This window comes from Chanodichthys erythropterus, chromosome 8 (genome assembly GCF_024489055.1).
Source record: "Chanodichthys erythropterus isolate Z2021 chromosome 8, ASM2448905v1, whole genome shotgun sequence".
NCBI lineage: Eukaryota > Metazoa > Chordata > Actinopteri > Cypriniformes > Xenocyprididae > Chanodichthys > Chanodichthys erythropterus.
Window position 1 is genome coordinate 4,053,137 of NC_090228.1, and position 25,842 is coordinate 4,078,978.

General features: G+C 37.1%; 1 protein-coding gene across 4 annotated transcripts; it reads right to left on the reverse strand.

Annotated features, from left to right (window-relative positions):
* Positions 1-352: 352 nt before the first annotated feature.
* On the reverse strand, positions 353-25,842 carry strip2 (striatin interacting protein 2). Of its 4 annotated transcripts, none has more exons than XM_067390834.1 (22): positions 25,369-25,842; positions 18,401-18,470; positions 18,002-18,076; positions 15,861-15,995; positions 15,165-15,285; positions 13,009-13,077; positions 12,537-12,643; positions 12,283-12,410; positions 10,523-10,711; positions 9,008-9,058; positions 7,760-7,992; positions 6,238-6,303; positions 6,034-6,097; positions 5,205-5,276; positions 5,045-5,119; positions 4,282-4,379; positions 4,021-4,147; positions 2,904-3,004; positions 2,756-2,822; positions 2,519-2,623; positions 2,012-2,216; positions 353-1,651 (listed from the first exon to the last, which is right to left on the reverse strand). In XM_067390834.1, the coding sequence occupies exons 1-22, from the start codon at positions 25,480-25,482 to the stop codon at positions 1,401-1,403; spliced, it is 2,523 nt and encodes an 840-aa protein (XP_067246935.1). In that variant the 5' UTR covers positions 25,483-25,842; the 3' UTR covers positions 353-1,400. The 4 variants fall into 4 exon arrangements, with proteins under 4 accessions (XP_067246935.1, XP_067246937.1, XP_067246938.1 ...); XM_067390836.1 differs by having other exon boundaries at positions 25,459-25,840; XM_067390837.1 differs by having other exon boundaries at positions 15,861-15,990; positions 25,459-25,839.

Here is a 25,842-nt window from a genome sequence, read left to right on the forward strand (position 1 = left end):
CATGTTCAGCACAGTAAAGCATTATATGCATTACCTTTCCATGAGCAGATGACCATCATTACAGCCAATGTCTATCTGTGAAAAACCGGTGATAACTGGCCCCCTCTTGTGGTCAACAAGTGTATCAGACAGCAGTATTACAAGAAACACTGAACTGGTACTCAGAGTCGATGGTTAAAGGACACAAATTTGTATTTTAAATGTCTTGGCATCATATGTCACGGTTGTTTAATATGTTCATACTCTCTCCCTCAAAGTCTGTACAGTTTTTATGAATCTAGTTTTATCACAAAAAAAACAATAAATGCCCACAATGAGATCTGTTACTCAAGGTAATGATTATTAACTCTCTTTATAATTTATTAAAGACTCTTACATCGATTTGCCACATTCACCAACAGTGCAGTCTGTACAAGTACAACAAATCAGTGTACATATAAAAACATGTGGTAGAGCTGTATTTGGCATGGATCATCATAGGTAGTTTCATTTACACAGCACCTTAATTTAGTACAAAACAATGAGAATATAAAAAATAAGAAATGATATGCAAGACAAACCCTGTAACATAAACATGATGAACAGTGAGGTGCCGTATATAACGCTGTTGTGATGGAGAGAGCACAGATGTTTCTTATTGTGCTTCTCAAGAACTTGTCAGAAGAGAATGTGACAATTAACAAGGAGATAAAACAAAGCCTTAAAAACCAGCACCATTTAGTGAGTAACAGGTCTAGTGTGGGTGACGGTAAAGTCACCAAGGACACTTTGAATGTGTGTATTGTGCTGCTCAGGGGTCTTTGTGTGATGTGCAGTAGTGCTACATGGGGACAAAAAGAGGTGACTCACTGCTTTCTCCAGACGCCCTCCTGTTTAACACGCGAAGCCACAGAGATAAAGAAACAACCAATGGAGTTTTAACACACAAACTCTGAATGACGGTACACAACCGCTTTTAAAAAGAGGGACCCTGTCTCAGATCAGCTGGTTCCTCACAAACTCATGAAGTGCTCATATTTACATAAAGATTAAACATTTCCACAGTTAGACACAGTGAGTGACCATATAAATAAATATTGATCATTTCAGAATAGTATATACGTTAGAATACTGTAGTTGTGCGGTTATTATACATAAAGTGTGCTTTAATTATTGGAAAAGATATTCTTTCATTCCATATATCCACACATATACATATATGTGTGTGTGTGTGTATTGTGTATATAAATTTATATATAGCACCATTCCATATTCACATATAGATCTCTATTTACAAGAATTCATTACAGAACAGGAATGGCTGACCCTCAGTGCTTTGAGTATTTATATGTCGATCGTGAGTCCACAGTAATCGTGTCGGTTTAATAAGAAACAAAAGTCCTATAATCATTAAAGTAGGATCACTGGGCCTGTAGCAGACCCTCCCACTGAATAGGTTGGGAGAACACCTCTCTTTCAAGCCACATCTCGTAGCTGTAATGGAAGTCTTCGGGCAGGTCGACACGCTGACCTAAAACGCTTTGGAGGCAATTGTCCACTGGTGTAAACTCGCTGTTCTGACTCTTATCGTAACGTCGCGTGTTGAATTTCTCGATGCTCTCACGCAGTGCACACTCCTCCGCCTGGAAGTCCCACGGCCGAGCGTCGATATCTGGCAGGAGAGAAAGAAATTTAAGAGAGCTATGATACACAGTATGTATTACATATGACCCCATTCAGACCCCAAACCTTCGGAGGCCATGAAGTAACACTGAAGCAGAGTTAAAAAAAAAAAGGATAATTAAGCGATTAATTAAATGATGATTGAGCATTAGTGATGAACACCTGCTGTTAACAAGCAGAATCACTGAAGTGTTCCTTTTACACTGCTTAGAGTACATATGGTCCCTCTCTAAATACAGTTGATTTAATTCTGGGGATTTTGCTTTGTACAGTCTTTCTCTCTGAAGTTAAGTGTCTTGCTCAGTGGCCCTGCTCTGCTCCATCACCCATAAAAAAAACTGATTTTTACCGTTCCCGTACGCCCAGTCGTCATTGAGCCGATGTCTGACTTTCTGGTAGATGGCGGACATAGTTTTCATGTTACTCTTTCTCCACTGTCGCCCCAGATACTTGGTCTGGATCTTGAGGAGTTTGAGAACATACAGCTGCATCATGGCCTGCTTGACTTTGAGCGCCCTCTTCAGGATGGGAGCAGACTTGAACACCACGAGCATCTTTAAAGGTAAGAGACACAAAACAAACAAATGTACATTGTACACAAAACATAGATATGCATTAGAAAATGGCCTAGTTTCACAAACAGGGCTTAGCCTAAGCCAGGATTAGGAGACCACAGGACTTAGCTCAATTATTAGAGCATTTAAGTAGCTTTTATAAACGTTGACTAGAAAAAATGCAAGATGCTTTCAATTAAAACAGCTCAAACATGCATTTTCGTCTGGGACCAGCTTAAGCCTTGTCTGTGAGACTGGGGGAATGCTCTTATAATCTTTAAAATGAATATTTTCTGTTTCACCATAGTTCTCGAGTGTTTCCACTTGGTGATTTTGTTTAGGATCCTCAGTAGGTTGATGCAGGAGAAGAGATTTCGCCAACAAAACTGATTACTGTCACCAGCTTCCTGTTTACACACACAGACACACATTCACCGTCTTAACAACATTCAAAAATGACATTTTTTATCTTTTTAGTCACCTATAAAATATTATCTGGAGTTTAAGTAATTAAAAAAAGCTGTGTTTTGTATAATTACCAGGCTTTCAGCTGTGAGTTCAGGCATTTCATGAACCACACAATGTGGGAAATCCAGGGCACAAATGCTGGTATCAGAAAACACAATATGTTAAAATAAAATTCAGACACAGGAGATGGTTTGAACGAGAACAGATCTAAATGGCTACCTGTTTTTGGCACTGATGTAAGACATAATGTTCTGGTTGAAGAATTTGAGGATGAGTGGGATGCAGTTGGCAAACACCAGGTGCTGAGCCACATATTCAAACTGTCCGGGACGGGAAGAAAACATTCAGTACATAATAATGTACTTCATAAAAATCTTCAGCATATGAACAACACTACATTTTAAAATAAGAAGGAATGGCCATTTAAATCCAGAGTGTTACATAGAGAGGAAGTCAGCTTAGTTATTAATATCTATAATTAACTACCAACTTCCCTCGTTCTCAAATGAGCAGGAGCTTTCATTAGGCTTTCATTTGTAACACATTCATCTGAGACTGAGATGCACACTAAAGAGTGATTTGTCTCCAGTTGTTCTTCGTTTATCACGGCTTTACATTTTAATGGGCAAACTTTGTCAAAGAGCTACCCAGAATTAACTGTACATCAGCTCAGCGGGATATGTCAGCAGATCAGCAAAGCTGACGGTCGTTCTTGTTGTTTAGTCTGAGCAAATGAGTGATTGAGTAACTGAGAAGGAAAAGAAGGAAGATGCTTTTAGTAACTGATTATTCAGTGCTGTATGAAGATGTGATCCTTCAAGTCGAGAGTGAGAAAGGGTAAACTGACATGACAAAATAAGTGTGTTATAAAATTCTTCCCACTGCAGTGCTATATAACCGCTTTCATTCTCCACCAATAGAGGGCGACACTTAAAAACACCCACGTTCATTTTTCAGAATTTGTCACGCTCATCATACGGGATTAGTCTGAACTGTGCTGGCAAGACACTTTGTTCTTGTACCCAGCTAATATTTTAAAATCATATGATGGATGAGGAGAGAAATTCTCAGGTTTCTCAGCATCCGAGTGGGTTTTACTGGTCGAGCCCACTCTCTTTAGTTTGAAATATGACAGATTTGTCTTTCTTATTGATGCATTTAAAGTATCTTTTTTAGTTTAAAGTACTTGTCTCGTTGTTGTATTGAGATGAATGGTGCTTTGACAGCGAGCCTATCTGCAGAATGCAGGGTCAGTCAAGTACAAGAGATCAGATAGACACAAGCAGAGAAAGGAATGGCACATAAAGAGAGAGAGAGAGAGAGGAAAGAGTCTGACCTGGTATATGTGGTTGAGTTTGAAGTGTTTGAGCAGCAGTAGCAGGAGAGCTGAAATCGCTTTGACGATAATCTCCTTGTGTCTGTTCACATCAATGCCCAGCTTCATGCTCTGGAGGACGGTGATTCTGTTTCCAACACAAACACGGCAAATGTTTGCTGTGCGTCTAAAACAAACCGCACTGATCTGTTCATGCACCATTTTACACATGCACAGATCAAACGCAGAGTCTCTGCTGTACGCGTGTTTGCGTAGACTTACGGCATCTCCTCCGGCAGAACGTCGGCTAGGATGTTGATAGAATCGGTCTTTGCTTTGGAGGTTGGAGCTGCAGCCAGTAGCAGCTTCAAAAGAGCAATCTACAAAGAGACTAACATTAGTGCAACACGCCTACCTGCTTTCTCTGAATAGTGGCATGCATTTAGCACGTTTCTAAAATGTTATGTTTCATTATGCAAATGAGCTCTCATCTAATTAAATATGCACTAATTTGTATCCATTTCCAGAACAGAAATCTGAACATTGGATAAAGCCGGGTTCAAAATTTGTTTCATTTTATTGACATATTAGAGTCAAACTGACATATTAGAGTTTTTATAGAGGGGAATTCTCTTTATAAATCACTCCATAAATCAGAAAAAATAATAAACCTTCAGAATATAGAAAGAAATAAAACTGGAAAGTTTGCTTTGTGTAAATGGAGATTTCTGACTCATTTTGAGAAAACAGCCTTCAAAAGATTTTAATTGAAATCTAAAGATGCAAACAAATAAAGTGCAATAAAATAAACACTTAAAAGTGGATTTTGGATGTTTTCTTTCCACTAGTCTGCCCAAATTTTCAAAATTGACCAGTGCATGAAAAAAACAAACAATATTTTTGTCTGTAGCATCTCCCCTTAAAGAGAGATAGAACTGTAAAATATTGTTTCACTCACATATTCTGCTGGAAAGCATTAGCTATATTCACAAGAATCTGAGTGTGTAAAATTCTGTAAGAAAGATGAAGTGTAAGGGAAACTTACAACATACTGTGAGAGACTGGGCAACATTCCCAAATATAGAATCTCTGCAGGCGTTTCTTCCACCTCCTCCTCCCCCTATCCAATCAAAAGAGCCAATTCTGATTGACAGCTTAATGGACCAGTAATAAATGCAAAAGAACAATGAACTCGAGTCACTTACCAAAGTCATGGGGCACTGCTGCAGCTCGTCCTCTCTCTTGATCTGGACCTCCGCTATGGAGACATACTTGTGCTTGAGAGAGAAAGGGATCAGTGAGAGAGAATTGCCATGGTGACCGAGGATGGATATCTAAACAGTGATTGGCTGAAAGAGCCCCAATAGAGCATGCATTAGACCACTGGATTCATGTCAATGCATATCTGCGGCAGAACAGCTGGTAAACCCGACAGATATAATCCACTTTTAAAGTATCAATAAAAGGGCAAACATCTGAAGCAAGAGAAATTATGTTTAAGCATTTGGTTTTCATGCATATAGTAATGTTCAAACCATTTTTGTTAAAGAGAACCTATTATACCTTTTCTCAAAAGTGTTTTCATGCTTGATTTTTCAAAAAACCTTCTGAGAAGCACAATGTGCTCTGATTGGTCGGCTGGACCAGTGTGTTGTGATTGGTCAAGCGCTTCGAGCATGTTTGGGAAATGTCCCGCCCCCTTACCATAAGAGCGAGTTTCAACATTCTACTAACTAACTCAACCAGGCCCCGCTCTTTATATTGCATATTCCTTGGGCGGGAACTATTTAAATGAGGAATATTGTGATGGAAGAAAACTCAAGACTACAATGGAGGCGTTTCAGGGAGTTCAGAAACCGTCACACTGATGTTGAGAATAACTCCTGCTGGAAGGACTTTGTGCTTTGTAACTTTGCAGACCTTTTTCATGCTCAAACATCAACATTACACTACATTTTTCAAAAAAAGTCATAATAGGTCCCCTTTAATCCTGTCTAGATGAATACTAGAAAACAAAAATGTTTCCATGCTCACCTGTTTCAGAGTCTTTACACTCTCGTGTATGGGCCGGGGTAACCCAACCAGAGTGTCAATGTCACTAAAATAACATCAGAAAGAACAAGTGTAAACCAGAAATGGCAGAGTATATTGATTTAATGACAATGAAGGTGACCTTTATTATCATTTATCATAGCATGTGGCAGAGCTTCAGCCCGGGTGAACTGATCAAAGACTCACCTTCCCAAGGTGAAGCCGATAAATTTATTTCTGCTGGTCTCCAGAAAGTGCTCGATGTCTTTCTCTCTGTGGAAGGAAGAAGGGAATGGACTACATGAGGAGTTGGTTTGGCTATAAACAGCTTTTTCTTAGTTTATCAAACACAGCAATGTAATGGCGTCCCTTCCGGGCTGTCATTGCCTCTATGCTCGCTAACCTCTTTAAACTGCTGCAACTCCCCTCCACCACCCTCTCGTTCTCATCTGCATGCGGCAGCACAGCTCGGCAGTGTTACGATTCACAGGTAAACACTGTACTGCATGACTCTTCAAATAATCAAGAGGGTATGATCAATTGTGACTGTCACAGCTTTCACTGCTGATTCATCTCTTTTTCTTCCTCTACGTTTCTCCCTGTTCATCTGTCTCTGTCCAAAAATCTGCATTATTTATGCCAGACATACTGCAGCCTGTGTTTCTAGCACAGGAGCTGTAGTAGATTTTTCTAAGCAGTTCAGACGAGTCACTACAGATACAGTATGGAGCATCAGATACACTATCGTTCAAAAAGTTTGCTGTCAGAAAGATTTTTTTTAAAATTGACCAATAGTGACATATATAAGAGTTCCATTTTTAATAAATGCTGATCTTTTTAACTTTCTATTCAAAGAAACCTGAAAAAATGTATCAGTTTCCACAAAAATATGAAGCAGCACAACTGTTTTCAACAGTAACAATAAGAAATATTTCTGGAGCATATCACTGGAGTAAGGATGCTGAAAATTCAGCTTTGATCACAGGAAAAAAAATTACAATTTATATATATTTAAATACAGAACAGTTATTTTAAATTGCACAAATATTTCGGAATATTACTGTTCACAGTAGCTATGTTTCCATCCAAAGTTGCGAATTTGGAATATGGCATAAAAAAATGTGTGAATAAAGCAGTGTTTCCATTCCATGTGTTCAAGAGAACAAAATCATTTTATCAAATAAATATACCATTGGTGAGACTTCTTTCAAAAACATATTAACCCCTTACTAATTTTTGAATGGTAGTTAATGTCTACTTGAACTCATTGCAAATTAATAGATTTCTGAAAACACACTGTTATAGTGAATATAGTGTAGTTTATGCAGAGCTCTGAATTGGTTCAAGGAATGAAAACAAAAACCTGGAACAGTTTTAACAGGAACATAAAAACGAAATCAAGTTTAATTGTTCTGAACAGAAATGCTTATTTGAAATGACCATTTATCGGTTTATCGTTCTGTTTAATGTTTTAATTTGGCAGTCAACCAATCATGAATTCAAGTAGGCCTATTCAAATGTGAGGTATGTTGCTGGCATAAGCTTTGTGAATCTCAGGAGTTTTTCCAAGCATATGTCACCAACTGTTAAAGCATTACATTTAAGTGAAAATTAATAGCAGGTAATATTCAGAGTGGTCTGTGTTTTGAAACCAGCGACAAAAGCTGAGCTCAAGGTCATTCTGGCCATCCTGTAGAGTCACATTTGAAGAAAAGATCTTGTACGCTACCTGACTTTGGGAGCCCAGGGCAGGCCCTTGGGGAAGGACACCCTCTCAGTCGGGGGCCGCAGCGGTGGTGGCGGCGGCGGCGGTTGGATGATGACGTCTCTGTCGAGAGGGTCGACCTCTCCCTCGATGCCACTGTCCACATCCTCTGGGTCATCTTCCTCATCCCGGGCATCGTCGTTCTTGAAAGGGTCCCGTTCGTTGTATGTGTCCAGGCTGTCCTGCTTGACCAGGGGCTGCAAGAGATGAAGAAACAGTTTAATATCAACTCGCAGATGTGCATATTACTTTGGACCCTGATATTGAGTCTCATTTCAAACTTTTAAAGGCCGTAACACACCAAGTGGACGCCAAAAACTTGCGATTGGGTAGTTGCCTTGTGTCGGCTGTGTTTGGACCAAAATGCTGCACTCAGATGTCTCAGACACTCACCAACGGCCGACCATTGGCTTGGTGTGTTATGGCTCTAAATCCGTTAGCTATCATTTTAAAATCAAATTAAAAATGTTTTAACGGTCCAGACTGAAACAACCCATTTCAAATGTTCACGCTGAACGAGACTCACATCAGGTTCACCCAAAATTACTTGTGGTAATTTTCCATTGATTATCCTTCAGATTACATTCCCCATCCATTGCTTATTGCTGAAACTTACCATTCCATAAACCTGCAAATCATAAGCATCACAAAAACTTTGAATCGTTGACGCAATATTGGGAACTCGTACATTTCAGATACAACACTGCAACTCCTTTTTCAACATTCCTGTGCAGATTCAGTTCAACAAAGGCACAAAAAACAAGTTCTTTACATCTCTAGTGTTGTGCAAACGGATGAATGGCAAGATTCAGAGCAAGCATCAGGCATGAGGTGCATTAGTGGAGCGTCATCCTTTGTTCCAGTGCAGTCAATGTATGAGTGTGTCTGTGGGCGGTGCTGAGGCCATGAGCAAAGGTGACTCAGCTGTGATTGGTTGCCTATGAGAAGAAGCCATTCTGCTAGCTAGTGTGTCTATGTGGATCTCATTGACTGAGAACATGTGGAAAGATGTGCAAATGGAAAGATAGGAGGAGGAGAGAGAGTCTTGCTAATGTCTGGTAGCCATGGTCAGCTGTATCTCTCAGAACCCTTCCCTTCCCCAAATCAAGTTTTAAAAGAAAAACAAATTGCTGTGAAGGAAAAGAGAGGTGGAAGAGTGCAAGGCCAGCCCACAACAAAGAGAATGCACAAAAGGGTTTTTGGGGTAAAGACCTGTTTCTTGGCATATGGACTGTCTCCTTCCAAGCTATCAACAAAGGCACTCTGTAGGGACACAAGGAAGAGACGGGAATGAGCCAACAGGAAAACCAAAACCCAGAGAGAAAAGGGCAGAGAGGAGTAGAGAGGGAGACAGAGGAAAAGCAAAAACTCTGCACTGCAAAAAAGAGGTTTTCTTACTCAGTATTTTTGTCTTGTTTTCCAGTATGAAAATCTAAACATTCTTAAATCAAGACGCATTTACTTGTGAAGCAAAATGACAGAAGATTTGAAAAATTGATTGAGTTTATACTTAAAAAAGAAAGAAAAAATATCTGCCTGTGGGGTCAGAAAAAAAAAAAAAAAAAACTTAATTCAAAGGGAAAAACAAGATTATCTTTTTTTTTTTCTTGTTTTAAGCTAAAACATTTTTCAAGCAAAAAAAAATATATATATAATTACAAGACTTAAAGGGTTAGTTTACCCAAAAGTGAAAATTATCCCATAATTTACTGGTGTATATGATTATCCTAAGTGTATATGACTGACTATCTTCTTTCAGATGAACACAATCAGTGTTATATTAAAAAAATATTCTGGCTCTTCCAAGCTTTATAATGCGAGTGAAAAGATTTTGAAGAGAGGAGATTTGAAGCCCAAAAAAGCACATCCATCCATCATAAAAGTAAATGATACAACTCTAGTTTATAAAGTTTAGCTCTAGTTTATTCTAGTTTATGAAGTTGTAAATATGGATATAAACGCATTGTTTCTCATCAGAAGGCTTTTATTAACTGGAGCTGTATGGATTACTTTTATGATTGATGGATGCGCCTTTTTGGGCTTCAAAATCTCGGTTACTATTCACTCCCATTATAGCTTGGAAGAGCCAGGATATTTTTTAATATAACTCCAGTTGTGTTTGGCTGAAAGAAGAAAGTCATATACACCTAGGATGGCTTGAGGGTGAGTAAATTATGGGATAATTTTCATTTTTGGGTGAACTATCCCTTTAATATCTTAATGTAGTTTTGTTTCTACAGTAAATGTATCTTGCCTTAAAAAATGCTTATATGTTTGTACTGGAAAAATAAGAAAATCATTTTTTTGCAGTGTGAAACCTGCTGTGATTGGTCCAGAAAGTTTTGCAGGCAGAGCAGCCAATCGGTGCACTGCTTAATTTCACTCTCATTGTGACATCACTGTTGCAATGTTAGAGTGTCTTTAAGGGCAGTAGTGTGGTGAAACACAGCATGTAGTTCCTTTAGTGAGTTTATGTTAAAAGTTGTGTAAGTTTTGTAGGCTGGGTGGTCCATCATATTAGTATAAACTAGCATTAGATCCAATTTTGTGTGTGTGTGTGTGTGTGTGTGTGTGTTTTGTATTTCACATACTGGTTGTATAGGTTTATGAGTGGTTGCGTGTAGTGAGCTCAACTCATGCTGGCACAGTGAATGTACTTCTTCCTCACATGGTCTCTGCTAGTGCACCTGCTTTGAAAGCTGCGTGTTTGTCTTGTGCTTCTCGTACCCTGCGGCTCCTGCGTCCTCTCTTCTGCTGCTGCTGCTGCTCGATGAGCTCCATGGCCGAGGCTGGAGGGGAAGCGGCCCGCATGTTTCGCACCACCTTAATGCTGTCCTCAGGGAGTGGCGGCAGCTTCAGCTGCTCTCTCATTCTCACCTTCATCTCCTGCAACTCCTCGAAACCTCCCAGTGTGAACTGAGGTGCACGCCAACACACAGACACACAGACATCAGTGGACTATAGCGACACAAGCTGGTCTGTTATCAACTTGATTTAGACATGAAAGAGTTCATGATAGACAAAAAATCCATAAAGTTCTTTCTATCTGGTAGAATATAATAGAATTAGCTGTAATCTATGAAATGAAATGTAGCATAATGAAATAAAATAGAACAAAATTTAGTCATTTATCAATCCATGCAGAATAAAATTGAATATACACTACCATTCAAATGATTGGGGTCAGTAAAATGTTTTTATATTTCTGAAAGACGTCTCTTGTGCTCACCAAGGCATTTGACCAAAAATATTTATTTGACCAAAATACGGTAAAAAAAAGCTGTTTTCTATTTGAATGTATTTTAAAATGTCATTTAATCCTGTGACGCAAATCTGAATTTTCAGCATCATTACTCCAGTCTTCAGTGTCACATGATCCTTCAGAAATCATTCTAATATGCTGATTTGAATAAAGAAACATTAATTATTATTATTATCAGTGTTGAAAACAGTTGTACTGCTTTTTTTTGTGGAAACTGATACACTTAATAGAAACAGAATTTATTTATTTAAATGCTACCTTGCTGAAGTTATTAATATCTTAAAAATACTTATTGACCCAAACCTTTTTAATGGTAGTGTATATAATGTAATATAACAGAATTGTATGGAATAGAATAGAATAGAATAGAATAGAATAGAATAGAATAGAATAGAATAGAATAGAATAGAATAGAATAGAATAGGTAATCTATAAGTGAAATGGAATAAAATGGAATAGCCTAGAATAAGCAGTGGTTAATGTGTGAAATAGAAAGAATAGAATTAATCTATAAGTGAAATGGAATAAAATAGAATGTAACTTAGCATAACAGAATAACATAGAATAAGCAGTGATTAATGTGAGGAATAGAATAGAATAGAATAGAATAGAATAGAAGTAATCTATAAGTGAAATGGAATAAAATAGAATGTAACTTAGCATAACAGAATAACATAGAATAAGCAGTGATTAATGTGAGGAATAGAATAGAATAGAATAGAATAGAATAGAATAGAAGTAATCTATAAGTGAAATGGAATAAAATAGAATGTAACTTAGCATAAAAGAATAACAGAATAAGTAGTGATTAATGTGAGGGATATAATAGAATAGAATAGAACAGAACAGCATAGCAAAACAAAATAACAGAATAAGCAGTGATTAATGTGTGGAATAGAATAGAATAGGTAATCTATGAGTGAAATTGGATAAAACAGAACACAACAGCACAGCATAACAGAATAGCATAGAATAAGCAGTGATTAATGCGTGGAATAGAACATAAGAGAATAGAACTGTAGAAGTAATCTATAAGTGAAATTTAATAAAATAGAATGTAACAGCTTAACAGAATAGCATAGAATAAGCAGTGCTTATGTGAAGAATAGAATAGAATAGAATAGAATAGAATAGAATAGAACTTTGGAACAGAATAGAATCAAAGTATTAATCTAAATTGGAACATATTCTATAGTAATTCTGTTGTGTGTATATTGAGACTGACCAGTATGGTCTTCCAGAGCAAGAGCAGCACTTTCTTCATGGGGAAATGGGGCGCATTCATGCTGCAGAACTTGGTTACCATGGTGAAGAGGAGGAGGGCAAAGGGCTCTCCGTTATAAAGGGGAGAACCTGAGAGGAGGAGGGAGGTTAATTACTGCACCATAGAGAAGGTCAACAGCCAATCACTGCGATCACACACACACACTGTATTCTGTATATCTGTAAGACACACAGTTCTCTGACAGTCTTTCTCACCCAACTCTGTTTTGAAGGCCTGTCTGGCTGCCTTCCTCTCAGGCCCGTCACCCTCCATTTCCACACGAATGGTCTCAACCATCAGATACATGATGCTCAGAAGAACCCTTCAGAACATAATGCAAATGCCTTTACTTTCAATCTGGGTGATTGGGTGTATTAGTGAGAGAGAGTCTTTGTTTATTGTGACCAAAGGTAAGTATTTCCTTCTATAATCAGCTAATGCAGCAGCTTTACTCCTTATAGGAAAACAACATTCAGGTCTCAATTATGTTTGCTTGGAGCGAGCAGATATAGTGAGCATCGGTGCAAAGCACTCAAAAACATGAAGGCATATGAGGCTGCCGTCAGAAAGACTTTGAAGTAAATCTGAGAAGTAGATAGTGGTTTGGAGGAAGAGAAATCATGTTGTGAGAGAGTGTATGAATGTCTGTGAAAGAAGAAAATGATTCATTCCCAGAAGACATCTTACCTGAGTTCAGTGCTGTCTGCCAGCGAAATGGCTGGTTTTCTCACCGCGGTGCTGCACGCCTGGTTATTACTGGAGGAAAAGGGAGTAATGCTAAATCAAAATAGCACTCTACAGACATCCTTACATAACTGCATCAAAAGACTCATTACAAGCAGGCGATCGTTTTATTACGCCACAAAATACAATATAAATGAGTTTTTGAGAGGCAAACGGCATACGGTCTAATGTCTTGCATTCATTCTGCAGCACAAACACTAGCTTATTGCACCTGACAAGCTGTCAACCTTGATCATTTGAATATGTTGTGCTTGGCCAAATATGAATCGATGCTCAGAGAAGCTGGAGGGCTAATTGTGCAAATTATGGCATCGTAAACTAGAGAAGAGGCAGCGGTACGGTCTCCCGGAGCGCAGTTCTGCTGTGTGGGCTGATGGGACAATGGTAAAAAGACATTAAATCCCCCAGACAGGGGCTTGAAAGAGGAGAAGCATGGTGGCCAGGCTGTCTTTGAAGCCGAGATCAGAGACGGACCACTCTGAGGCTCTCTGAACACAAGAGAGGAGGAAACTGAGAGAAAGAGGGCGGTGGTGCAGGAAATAAAGACGAGAGATGATAACAGGTATGAGAAGGATAAACAAAAGATACACCTTTTTGATCTTAATTTGGTGCTTACATTAAGAATATGATGAACTTGAAATATATTATGAAACATGGTAGTTAGCATTTAATATATGAAACATTATAAGTCGCAGTTTATCAGCTGAAATGTGTATATAATTATATTATATATTAATTTGTGTTATTTTAGTATTATTTGTATTCTTTTATATTCTATTTGTATATTCTATTTTGAATTATTAATAGCTTTTAGTTTTTAAATTAAGTTTTAGTAATTTTATTATGTGCTTTTGTCATTTGTATTAGTTTTTTTTATTTAGCTTTAATTAATTTTTAATTACTTTTATGGTTAATTTTTTGTCATTTCAGCACTTAAGCTTATTTTAAGTTAGTTGCAAAGGCAACATTTATAATTTTATAATTTTACATCTAATATTTAGATTTTATTTTATTTAGCTTTATTTCATATATATTTTTAATAGTTTTAGTTAACAATACCAACACTGATTATATTATATTATATTATATTATATTATATTATATTATATTATATTATATTATATTATATTATATTATATTATATTATATTATATTATATTATATTATATTATATTATATTATATTATATTATATTATATTATATTATATTTTGAAAATGTTTTCTAAAATGTTTTGTGTATGTTAATTTTTTTAATAAAAATGAGGATTTACAATGTGTTACAATTTTTTTAATTTGCCTCTAAATCATACACAAAGCACACACGTTTGGATTTGTGCCCAAGTTTATTTGTATAATGAATTTCCCATATAGTTTTAGTTTCACTAAAAATATATTTCACTAAAATATATTTTATTTAGGTTTTCAGTTTATAATTTTTTTCCCCCTCAACAAATCAATTTTGACCGGATGTGATTTTTTAATCAGGTACAACTTATTTTCCAGAAAATATGATAGGTTTTCACATTTTTTTAAATGCACAAGTTGCCACCATAATACTGAGGTATAATGAATGGTTACTAATGTGTTCTTTGCGCATTCATTTTTGGGTTGTTTTTAGGGTGTTCTGGGTGGTTGTACAGTATGTGCAATACTAAGAGAGATATCTGATATCACTGACATCACTCTCTGAATGGAATAGAAAGATCCATTAACATGGAAGTAATGTGGGTAATTAGAGAAATAGAGAAGTGGCTCGCAGTGCTGCCCGGGCAGCTTCTACTGTACACAGTGGGCATTAAGAAACAGAAAAGGAAAAGGCGTATGGCTCATTAGTACAGCACCCAAGAGATCTGCAGAAATACACAACCCCTTAAACACTGATTCACACACACACAGTCATGACTGGGCCGTTTCTAACCTGCTCCCTCATGAGAAAGAGAATAAAAATAGAAGCACTGTTAAACACTTCACTCCCTGTCTCGGTCTCTTTCAATATTTCAGCACTTATCCGTCTGTCCCTGCCTGCAGCAGATGGTCTGCCCTCAGTCACAGTTCTCCACAGAGAGACTGAGGCATTTTGGGAAATGAAGACACTCACTCTATCTCCATGCTGAGGAGCTCCAGCAGAGCCGTGAAGATGCCCATGTCGTAGAGGAGGAAGACGTTGTGTCGAGACCAGTAGAGGACGTCTGTCTCCGTGTCGCACTCGTCAAACACGCCTTAATACACACACAGAAGCGAACAAAGAAAAAAAAAAGAAAAGAAATCATTTTAGCTTACACTTTTAAAAATAAAGGTTCTATATTGGCATCTATGGTTCCATAAAGAACCTTTAACATCCATAGAACCTTTCCACTGCACAAAAAGATGTTCTTCACACTAAGAAAATGGTTCTTTTAAGAAATGTTGACTGAAAGGTTCTTTGTGGAACCAAAAGTGGTTCTTCTATGACAAATATCATTATTTAACTTTATTTTTAAGAGTGTAAAGTATAATTTAAATTTTGTCATGCCAGTTGAGCACGTTTAAGCCCAAATTCTCATCAGTATAATTTTCATTTTAGTTTTATTATAGTTTTAATAATATTATTGAATTAGCTTTTATTTTTTATTTCCTGGTCACGTATTTCAAACTTCTTTTTACCCCCAAGCGAAGAACGGAAAAGAATTTCACCATGGCCTTAATGATCCTAAAATTGATATAGTTTCAAATCTTACTTTTGATTTGGGTGCGATATATGATATGTTCTATAGTTACACCCATTGCATTGTGGTTTCATGTGCTATATTCATACCTTGGGCCAAATAGAGGATGGCCCGGGCCACTTTGAGCCTCTTGTCCCGATCGGTGACCTCCAGAGCGTCCAGCAGCCTCATGACATACGCCCTCTGCTCCTCCAAACTCAACTCCATCCACCTCCGACCCTTCACTGAGAGCAGAGGACAGAACAATCACATCCATGTTGATCATTTCTGTCTTTCTTCTAACACCTCCCATTCTGGTTCATTTCTCACATGTGAGAAAGATTAGTCAGGATTTGTGTTGCTCAAACATGCGTGAGAGGGGCGGCACTGACCTCTCTTCTCTTTCAGTCATAAATGTTATTCATCCACATATACTGTACAAGAGGGTGACTTATGAATGCAAATTACTGGTTTGAAAATGCGCTTAGTAAAACATTTGCCATATGTTTATTAGAGAGTTTGTGTAGCAGATTTCTGCTGTCGAGTCTTCAGTGTCGTGTAAAATTAATTCACTGAGGTTGTTCATCTGACACTGAAAGATTTACAGTTGAATTCTGATGGAAATATATTACGCAAATGTTTGCTTGCATACGTTTCTCACACTGCAAAATATCAGTGCAAATATCTAAACATTCTTGAATCAAGACACATTTACTTGAGAAGAAAATTGAAAAATTGAATTAGACTTAATTCATGACCGGTGTTTGGTTTTGCTCTATCCTCTGCACTTCTGCATTCATCAATGTGCCATGTTTCAGGTCAGGGGTTACTCATCCACCGTAAATTGATGCGTACAGTCAACCTGGAAGCTTAAATATGGATATGCTTTAGAAGGCCTATAACCTCCTGGAGTCATATGGATTACTTTTATGATAGATGGATGCGCTTTTTTGGGCTTCAAAATCTCACGCCCACTTCAATACCATTATCAAGTATATCTCCGATTGTATTTGTCTGAAAGAAGATAATCAAATACACCTAGGATGGCTTGGGGGTGAGTAAATCATGGGATAATTTCATTTTTGGGTGAACTGTTCCTTTAAGAATGTTGAGATATTTGTACTGTATGAATCTGTCTTGTAAACGACTCGATCAACACATGGCATGCAGTTGCTTTACAATCAACACAGTCATACAGCGCACACAAACACACAAAAGCTAACGTGATGTGGGTGATCCAGGCACTTGGCTTTTTTCCATTGAGTAGAGACTGCAGTGCCACGGCAAACACAGAGAGAGACAGAGAGCGAGAGGTCTGGTGAGGTGAGATTGTGCACACAGCAGGCAGGGTAAAGCCTGAGGCTACACACACACACACACACACACACACAAACACACATTGTCACTACATAAACATTCATTAAAGTTCTCCTTTTCTCACAGAAAGAGAACTGTGGAACTTTTCTGACGCTCTCAGACACAGGTGGAAATATTATGCCATCTCTCTGTTTCAGGACATCAGCCAGTTGCATAAACATAACCATTATGTTAAGACAGTGTCTTGAGATTTAGTATGACCCACTAGCAGTTAGTCAAATGAAATTCGGTCTTACTTTTCGGTATTAAATTAGGCCAATCTACATTTTTATGCAACAGGTTTTAAAAAGTTATGAACAGTGTTCAAGAAAAAAAAAAGTGATTTTTTTTTTTTACAATTTTATTTAACTGGCACAGAGAAGAACATTCTCACTCTTATCAATGCAATTCAAGCACAAAACTCAACAGGTTTAGGAAAAACAATTTTATGAAGTTTTCCATACATTTCTGTAATAATTTCATAATTGAGATTTTATATCTGAGAAAAAAGTCATAAAACTAAAAGTTATTGTGAGAAAAAAAGTCTGAATTGTGCTATAAAAAACTGCGAGATATATACTTGCAATTCCGAGAAAAAAGTTATAAACTTGGAATTGTGAGAAAAAACATGATTAAAAAAGGTAATTTGATTGAATTTACTTGAGAAACAAATTAGATAAAAAGTCACAAGCTTCCATATTAGAGTGTTGTGCAATTTGTTTCTTAAGTAAATTCATTCAGTTTTAAAAATGTTTGGATATTTGTGTCATGAAATAATAATAAAAAAAAAAAAAAATTAAGAAAATATTATATTTTATATTAGATATATTTTTTGCAGTGCACTACAGAAACATGAATGAGTCTTTTAGCTGTAATATAACACTGGCTACATTACCATGATTCTTGAAGTCTTCCTCAAAATAATCCCTGTTTAGACTGAACTCTGGTTCCTCTGTGTAGCTGTACAGCTCTGTACGAGAGACAAAAAAGACATTGTAAAATAAATTCATTAAACATTTATAGGCATGTTGCCATAGTCACTGTTTAAAGGTGCAACTTTAAACATTCATTATATTATATATATATATATATATATATATATATATATATATTCTATTTAAAATTATTATTATTAATATATATATTTATATTTATATATTCTATTTCAATATTAAAGCAATGTTTTAACTCTTGCAAGATCTAAAACAGTTCTTGTGCTGCTTCCATGTTATTTAAATACATTCTTTTAAAAGATCAGATCACCCGAATTTGATTGTTTGTGTTTGTGACTGACCTGAGAGCTCAGCAGTGAAGCCGTCTGTGTCCCCATATTCAAACTCCAGGTTGGGGGACTCCATGGACCCCTGCGGACCAGAAGCAAACAATAACTGCACTGCAACAGCAGAAAGTGTCATATGTCCAACATCCTGGAGCACCTACCAACTGCATTTCAGGTCTTTCCACTATTTCATCAGCACGTGCTTTTCCTTGTAGTTATGCAAATTCAGCCAGGACACACTTCTTTAGTACTTCAACAACTACAGATTGGGAAATGTCAAGGATATGTACACATGCTCACACATACACACTGACAGTGAGTGTTTCCATCAGCACAGTACCACACAGGTGCTCAGAAGACACAAAGATCTAAATATGAAGAAGCACCACATCATACTACAGTAAGTGAAAAGTCTCAATTAAAGCTACACATGCTGCATCTCAATTCACATACTATCCTAAAATAGAAGTGACATTAGGATTAATGCATCTCAAATGATAAAGAGGATGCTATACTATTTTGGTGGATTTTCTAAGTTTGCATCTGTACTTGCTTTTTGGGACAATACTGTGTACAGCTGTGAGTTTGTAACTGTTCTCTACACTATAAATTACTTGTGCTTCAAAGCAAACAGATGATATGCAATAAACACTGCTGTGTTATCTTGCGTTCGGGTGCCTGATGTTTATGAATGCAATCATGTGTGACCCTTCTGGGAGGAAATTAAACTTAATTATTTTGATGACAGACTTTGACTCAGGCATTTCAGAATGAACATTTGAGAGACATTTGAGAGGCTTCGCAATGCGATTGGCTCGCTGGTTAGTCCAGTTACAATCCAATTACAGTTGATACACGTGAGTTTTATTCAGTAATTATGTTGAGGCACGTGAGTTTTATTCAGTAATTATGTTTCCATGGTAGTTTTTGTGCATGTCTTCTTATCACATAAAAACTTTATCCACCTCAATTAAACACATACGTTTTTTTTATTCGCATTTTTAGAATTTATGCACATCTTGGTGTTTCCATCCAGCATTTTTATATGCGATATCCCAAAATGTGAATAAAAATGAGTGGATGGAAACATAACTAGTGTATTATAAAGGTACAAAACAGATTTTAGTACTTCAATAGGTTGGAAAATTAACATTGTATCAGTTAATGATACACTGCAAATTTAAGTTCAATCCATAAAACCTAAAATGTTGCAACCATATTTTGTTTACGGTAAAGTTCTGGCAACAACTATTTTTTCCCCAATAGATTTCCCTATGTTTTTAATAGGGTATCAAGAATGTCATGACATGCAGCATGTCCCAATTCTGTCTTGCTTCACATTCAAACAGATACACTTTGCCATAACGAATGTACACATTTTTAGTGCATGAATCTACACAGTGCGTCATGATAACGAGGTACAACTGCAGGGTTTTCCAGTGTGTGTCCACCTAAAAGGATGTTTCCTGTATAAATGACCGCTGACTGTCGTGCACAAGAGTGCACTTTTGATCAAGTAGCCATGTGTCTTTTAGCCAACTCCTGGACAGCAAAAGCAGCTTCTGAAGCAGTCCCTCAACCAAAACTGTCCTGCTCTCGAGAACAGCATCCAAATCATAAGTACTCATCTTGCTGGATCCGTCTGCTGCTTTTGACCCTCATGACAAAGAGCATCTCAAGAAAAAAAAAAATTTAACTTTCTCAGAGAGCCACTAAACTGTGATCATTCACACTCAAAAACAGTTTTAATGGTTTCAAACTATCAGAGAGCATTCACTCTACCCAGTAAATGAAACTTACCCTATCAGTGCTGATTTATTGTATACTAATGTCACTAAACAGCCTCTAAAATCCTGAGCCAAACATGGATTTCCAGGATTTTCCACCACAGTCTGTCTCAATGAAGAAGTGTCAGGTCCTCCGAGGCATTTCGATTTAATTGCAGTCCAATTAACATCTGGGGAACATGCTCTGCTCTCAGTTGAATGATAAATAACGTAAGGAGCATTTTGAAGATAAAGTGTCTTCTTTCACCCATCAGTTCCTCTAAGTGCTTATTCTTATCCATTTAAAGATAAAGTGCTTCTGCGGGACATTCGCCTTGTTGCAGCTAATTTGGGCTCATTGTTCTGCTGGACTTTTTCCCAATCTTTATGTTTTAGAATGCAGTTTTCTTGCAGTAAATTGCATTTTTTTCTTCAGTTTGGACTTCGGAATAAAACTGATGTTTTTTTGCTCCTTGAGGAGGAGTTCCATATTCTCTTGCATTAAATCTAAAGCCCAAAGTGCAACTGAATCAAAAGCCCAACTAAACCATAACAAGGAGCAACTGAATGAGCTGCATGCCCCTCTTTGACCCACTGGACCAAAATCCAAAAGATGGCAGTCGATATTCATAATTTAATATTAATACAGCGAGATACAACAATTCATCCCTGAATTTTGCACCATCTATTCTTAATTGCATCATTGCATGGTGTTATGTTTATGTTAGACTTGTCCCATAAATATCACTCTGAAGCTCTAATATAGAAGCATCTGACCTCAAAAAAAACATCACAACTGGGTCACTCACTATAATGCTTTTAGCAAACCTCAAATTTGCTTTCATATGCTTTCTTTTGAGTAATGGCCTCTTTTGCCACCCACCCGTACCCGCCAGCGTTATGTACCGCTCTTCACAATGATATTGAACAAGCTCTTGATATTGGTGGACTCTGTTCTCAGGTCTTGAACTCTGTACCTTTTTCAAAGTGATCGTTGACCTCTTTCTAATTTCTCATACAGTACTTTTACAGTATGCTTTCCTTTGACAACTATAAGCGGAAAATACAAAACTTTACAGGAAGGGGCCAATCGAGGAAACTTAAAATAAGTCCCCATCAGGGTTATTATTACTATTAACTTAAACTAAAACTAATAAAAATATTTCTGTGAATTGAAAAAATAAAATAAAATAAAATAAAAATATCGGTTGATATTTTTAAACTAAATGAACATAAGAAGTGTTGCCTTTGCAATAAACTTAAATAAGCTTAAGTTGAAGCCCTAAAATTATTAAATGGAAATAAATAAAAACTAAAGCTAACGAAAACAAATAAAAATAAATAAAACCTAAATAGCAATTTAAAAAATAATAATAAAAAAAAACTGACAAAAGTGAATAAAATGACAAAAATCACACAATGAAATGACAAAAAAAAAAATTTAAACTAAAATTAACATGACTAAATTAAAGCTAAATAGCAATATTTAAAAAAATAAAAAATAAAATGACTAAAAATTTAACTTAAATTAACAAGAATAAATTAAACTTAAATATCAATATTTTTTTTAAAAATAAATAAAATGACAAAAGCTTATAACAAAATGACAAAAATTACCATGAAAACTAATATAAAAAAATAATTGTTTTTCATCTGTGTAAATTAGTGATTGGGGTAACACTTTACAGTAGGGCTCGTTTGTTAACATTATTTATGTATAGTATATGTATTAATAAACATGAAATAACCATGAGCAATACATTTGTTACTGTATTTGTTAATCTTTGTTGATGTTAGTTAATAAAAATATAGCAGTTCATTGTTAGTTCACAGTGCATTAACTAATGTTAACAAATACAACTCTTGATTTTAATAATGTATTAGTACATTTTGAAATGAACATTAACTAAGATTAATAAATGCTGTAAAAGTGGTTCATTATTAGTTCATGTTAACTAATGTTAACTAGTAATTGTAAAGTGTTACCGTGATTAGAAATTTTACTTTAAATGTATAATAGATTATGGGCAAAAATATACTGGATGTGAGAAGAATATAAATACACATTATCATCATAATGCACATACATTATGCATAATTCATGTGCAGTTGTGTACACAGAGCTAAAGATTTGTCATGTTTACCCTCTTCTCTCTTTCTCTGCCAAGTCATAGACATGTGCGGCTCAGTCAGGAGCATTTTATTTTGGTCCTCAGGAGCAGATGGCATTGATACTCATGGTGAAAGGCTCTAACGGAGAGCTGTGTGTGAGCGAGAGAGAGAGAGAGATGGGCTTTCCTTTTGACAATGTTACCGACACCTTCCCTAAAGGTTATACTCCCAGATGCAGAACACTCACGTCTGAATCAATGCCAGACACTGATGGTTTCAGAGAAAACGGTATGTCAAGGGCCAAAATATCTGACAAAGGCAAACTGTGGATACTTATAAACTAGAACAACATCCCGTAAACAAAATACACATTTATGTTGTGAATCATAATGCTGATTACTCAGAAACGTGAGTATCAAATATCATACATCAGTCTTTTGAGGAACATTTGTTCATCTCTCAATCATCATAAAACTAAGCATTTAAATATCATCTTATATATAGTAGTATCAATATCATCTGATATATCAAATATGATACTCAGTAAAAAACAAAAAAACAAAAAAAAACACAATCTTAGTTTTTTTTTTTTGCATTTTGTTATATATTATAATCAGATTTTTTATATTTAAAAAAAAAATTAATATCTTATTTCATATCAGGGTTTACAGGGTTAAAATTATATTTATATATATTTTATAACATCAAATCTAAAGCCCAAAGTGCAGCTAAATCGAAGCCCAACCGAACTATAACACGGAGAAACTGAACAAGAGATGCACGCAAAACAAACTGGAATAATCTCAAAACGTGGCTGCATAATGTGGTTCCCTGTGCCAGCATTAACCTACTGGACCAAAGACCAAAAGATGACAGTCAGTATTCATCTTTTAATATTCATAATTCATTTAATGCAGCCAGATACAATAATTCATCACTAATATTGGCTTGAACATACCATAAGACCAAGTAAAGAGTTTCACATCCAGTATATTCTGGTTTAATGACAGATCACTCACATATTTGACCTTTGAGTTTCACTCCGTGTCATAAGCTCCAGCCATGCACATCATTTTAAGACTTTTTGTGTACATTCAATACGCCTCCCCGCCACTGTCCTAGAAAATTTCTGCTGCAGGAGGAAAACACGCTCTAATTCCTCTAAAAAAAAACAAACAAACTCAACAACATTCAATATGCTCAACGATCACGGTCGAGGAATTCATTACCATAACTTCACTATTCTGGACATATTCCAGCACAATATGTTACTGTCCTTGAAGACTGAATATGCCATGCACAGTGCCAAAAAGACACTCAAATATGCATTTGCTTGCTTTAATTTTTGATTGGGTGGATGGATGGATGGATGGACGGACGGACGGACGGACAGACAAACTGATAAGCTAGACCCCTGAATGGATAGACAAATTGGATGGATGGATGGATGGATGGATGGATGATGGATGGATGGATGGATGGATGGATGGATGGATGGATGGATGGATGGACGGATGGACGGACAGACAAACTGATAAGCTAGACCCCTGAATGGATGGATGGATGGATGGATGGATGGATGGATGGATGGACGGACGGACGGACGGACTGACCTCTGGATGGATAGTCAAATTGGATGGATGGATGGACGGATGGATGGACGGATGGATGGATGGATGGACGGATGGATGGATGGATGGACGGACGGACAAACTGATAATCTAGACCTCTGGATGGATAGACAAATTGATTGGATGGATGGATGGATGGATGGATAGATGAGACAGACGGATGGATGGATGGATGGATGGATGGATGGATGGATGGATGGATAAACTGATAAGCTAGACCTCTGGATGGATGGATGAGACGGATGGATGGAAGGACAAACTGATAAGATGGATGGATGGATGGATGGATGGATGAGACAGACGGATGGATGGATGGATGGATGGATAAACTGATAAGCTAGACCTCTGGATGGATGGATGGATGGATAAACTGATAAGCTAGACCTCTGGATGGATGGATGGATGGATGGATGGATGGATGGATGGATGGATGGATGGATGGATGGATGGATGGATGGATGGATGGATGGATGGATGGATGAGACAGACGGATGGATGAGACAGACGGATGGATGGATGGATGGATGGATGGATAAACTGATAAGCTAGACCTCTGGATGGATGGATGGATGAGACAGACGGATGGATGGATGGATGGATGGATGGATGGATGGAAGGACAAACTGATAAGATGGATGGATGGACAAACTGATAAGCTAGACCTCTGGATGGATGGATGGATGGATGGATGGATGGATGGATGAGACAGACAGATGGATGGATGGATGGATGGATGGATGGATGGATGGATGGATGGATGGATGGATGGATGGATGGATGGATGGAAGGACAAACTGATAAGATGGATGGATGGACAAACTGATAAGCTAGACCTCTGGATGGATGGATGGATGGATGGGTGGATGGATGGGTGGATGGACAAATTGATAAGCAGGATGGATGGTTGGTTGGATGGATGGATAGAACTCTTCCTCTTTTAAATAAATGTAATGAAATTAAATAATTCACCAGCAGATTGTATATAAATAAATTCAACTCCAAAGTCTATTAACCCCCTTAAAGCCCAATATCACAATAAATATTCTATAATATTGGGCTAATATCGGTAAAGCTTATAAAAGAACTAGTTTTGAATATAATATCGTAATGCATTGGAATTTGAGCCACTGACAGTGATGGGTTAATGTGACTTATACACATGTAGATGAAGAGCCAAATTAAAACACGCTCAGCATTTTATATGCGCATACATACAGTGAAAGAAGTGGGAATTAAAACAAATGCACCCTTCATATTTCCTCTTCAAAGGCATGCACGTGAAACGCATGTATATCCACTATAAAACCATCAGCCAGGCACAACGGATCAAATTCCTAAGGTATTTTTAGCACCATGCATGTTTCTAAAATAACAACTCGAGGCATTTAAAAGCCCCAGCAACAAGCCACCTTACACACACACACACACACACACACCCCTCTACCCCTGCAAACTGTCAGTGCGCTCGGATTACCTCCGAATCCTTCTGCTGATGGCTGAACCCATCTCTCTCTTGAGCCAGAGACTTCTGTCTGTTACAGTTAGAATCATTAAGTAAAGGTACCTCCATGTCGTCGGTTTGCTGCATCTGTCAGTCTGTGGATCTGTTCGCCGCACAGAAATACGCTGTCACACTGGAACGGACGCTGCTGGATTCCACGTTCAGAATTATATCCGGCCCCGCCGCTCTGATTGGATGCTGACGTAACGCCTGCGGCCGGCGAGCCACGCCCACACCGTGCTTGACCACGAAAATGCAGGTGCTACTATTGCATTCGAGTGCACATCATGTGAGCCACTACTTTAGACAAAATTTAAAGCAAAAAAAGACTTGTTACCTTAATTTCTTTACTTAAACGTTGTAATTTTACCCCTGGCATAAATTGTTTTCTCCTACATAGATCCATATGTTTTTTGTTTATTTATGTGTTTTCATATATTTGTTGTG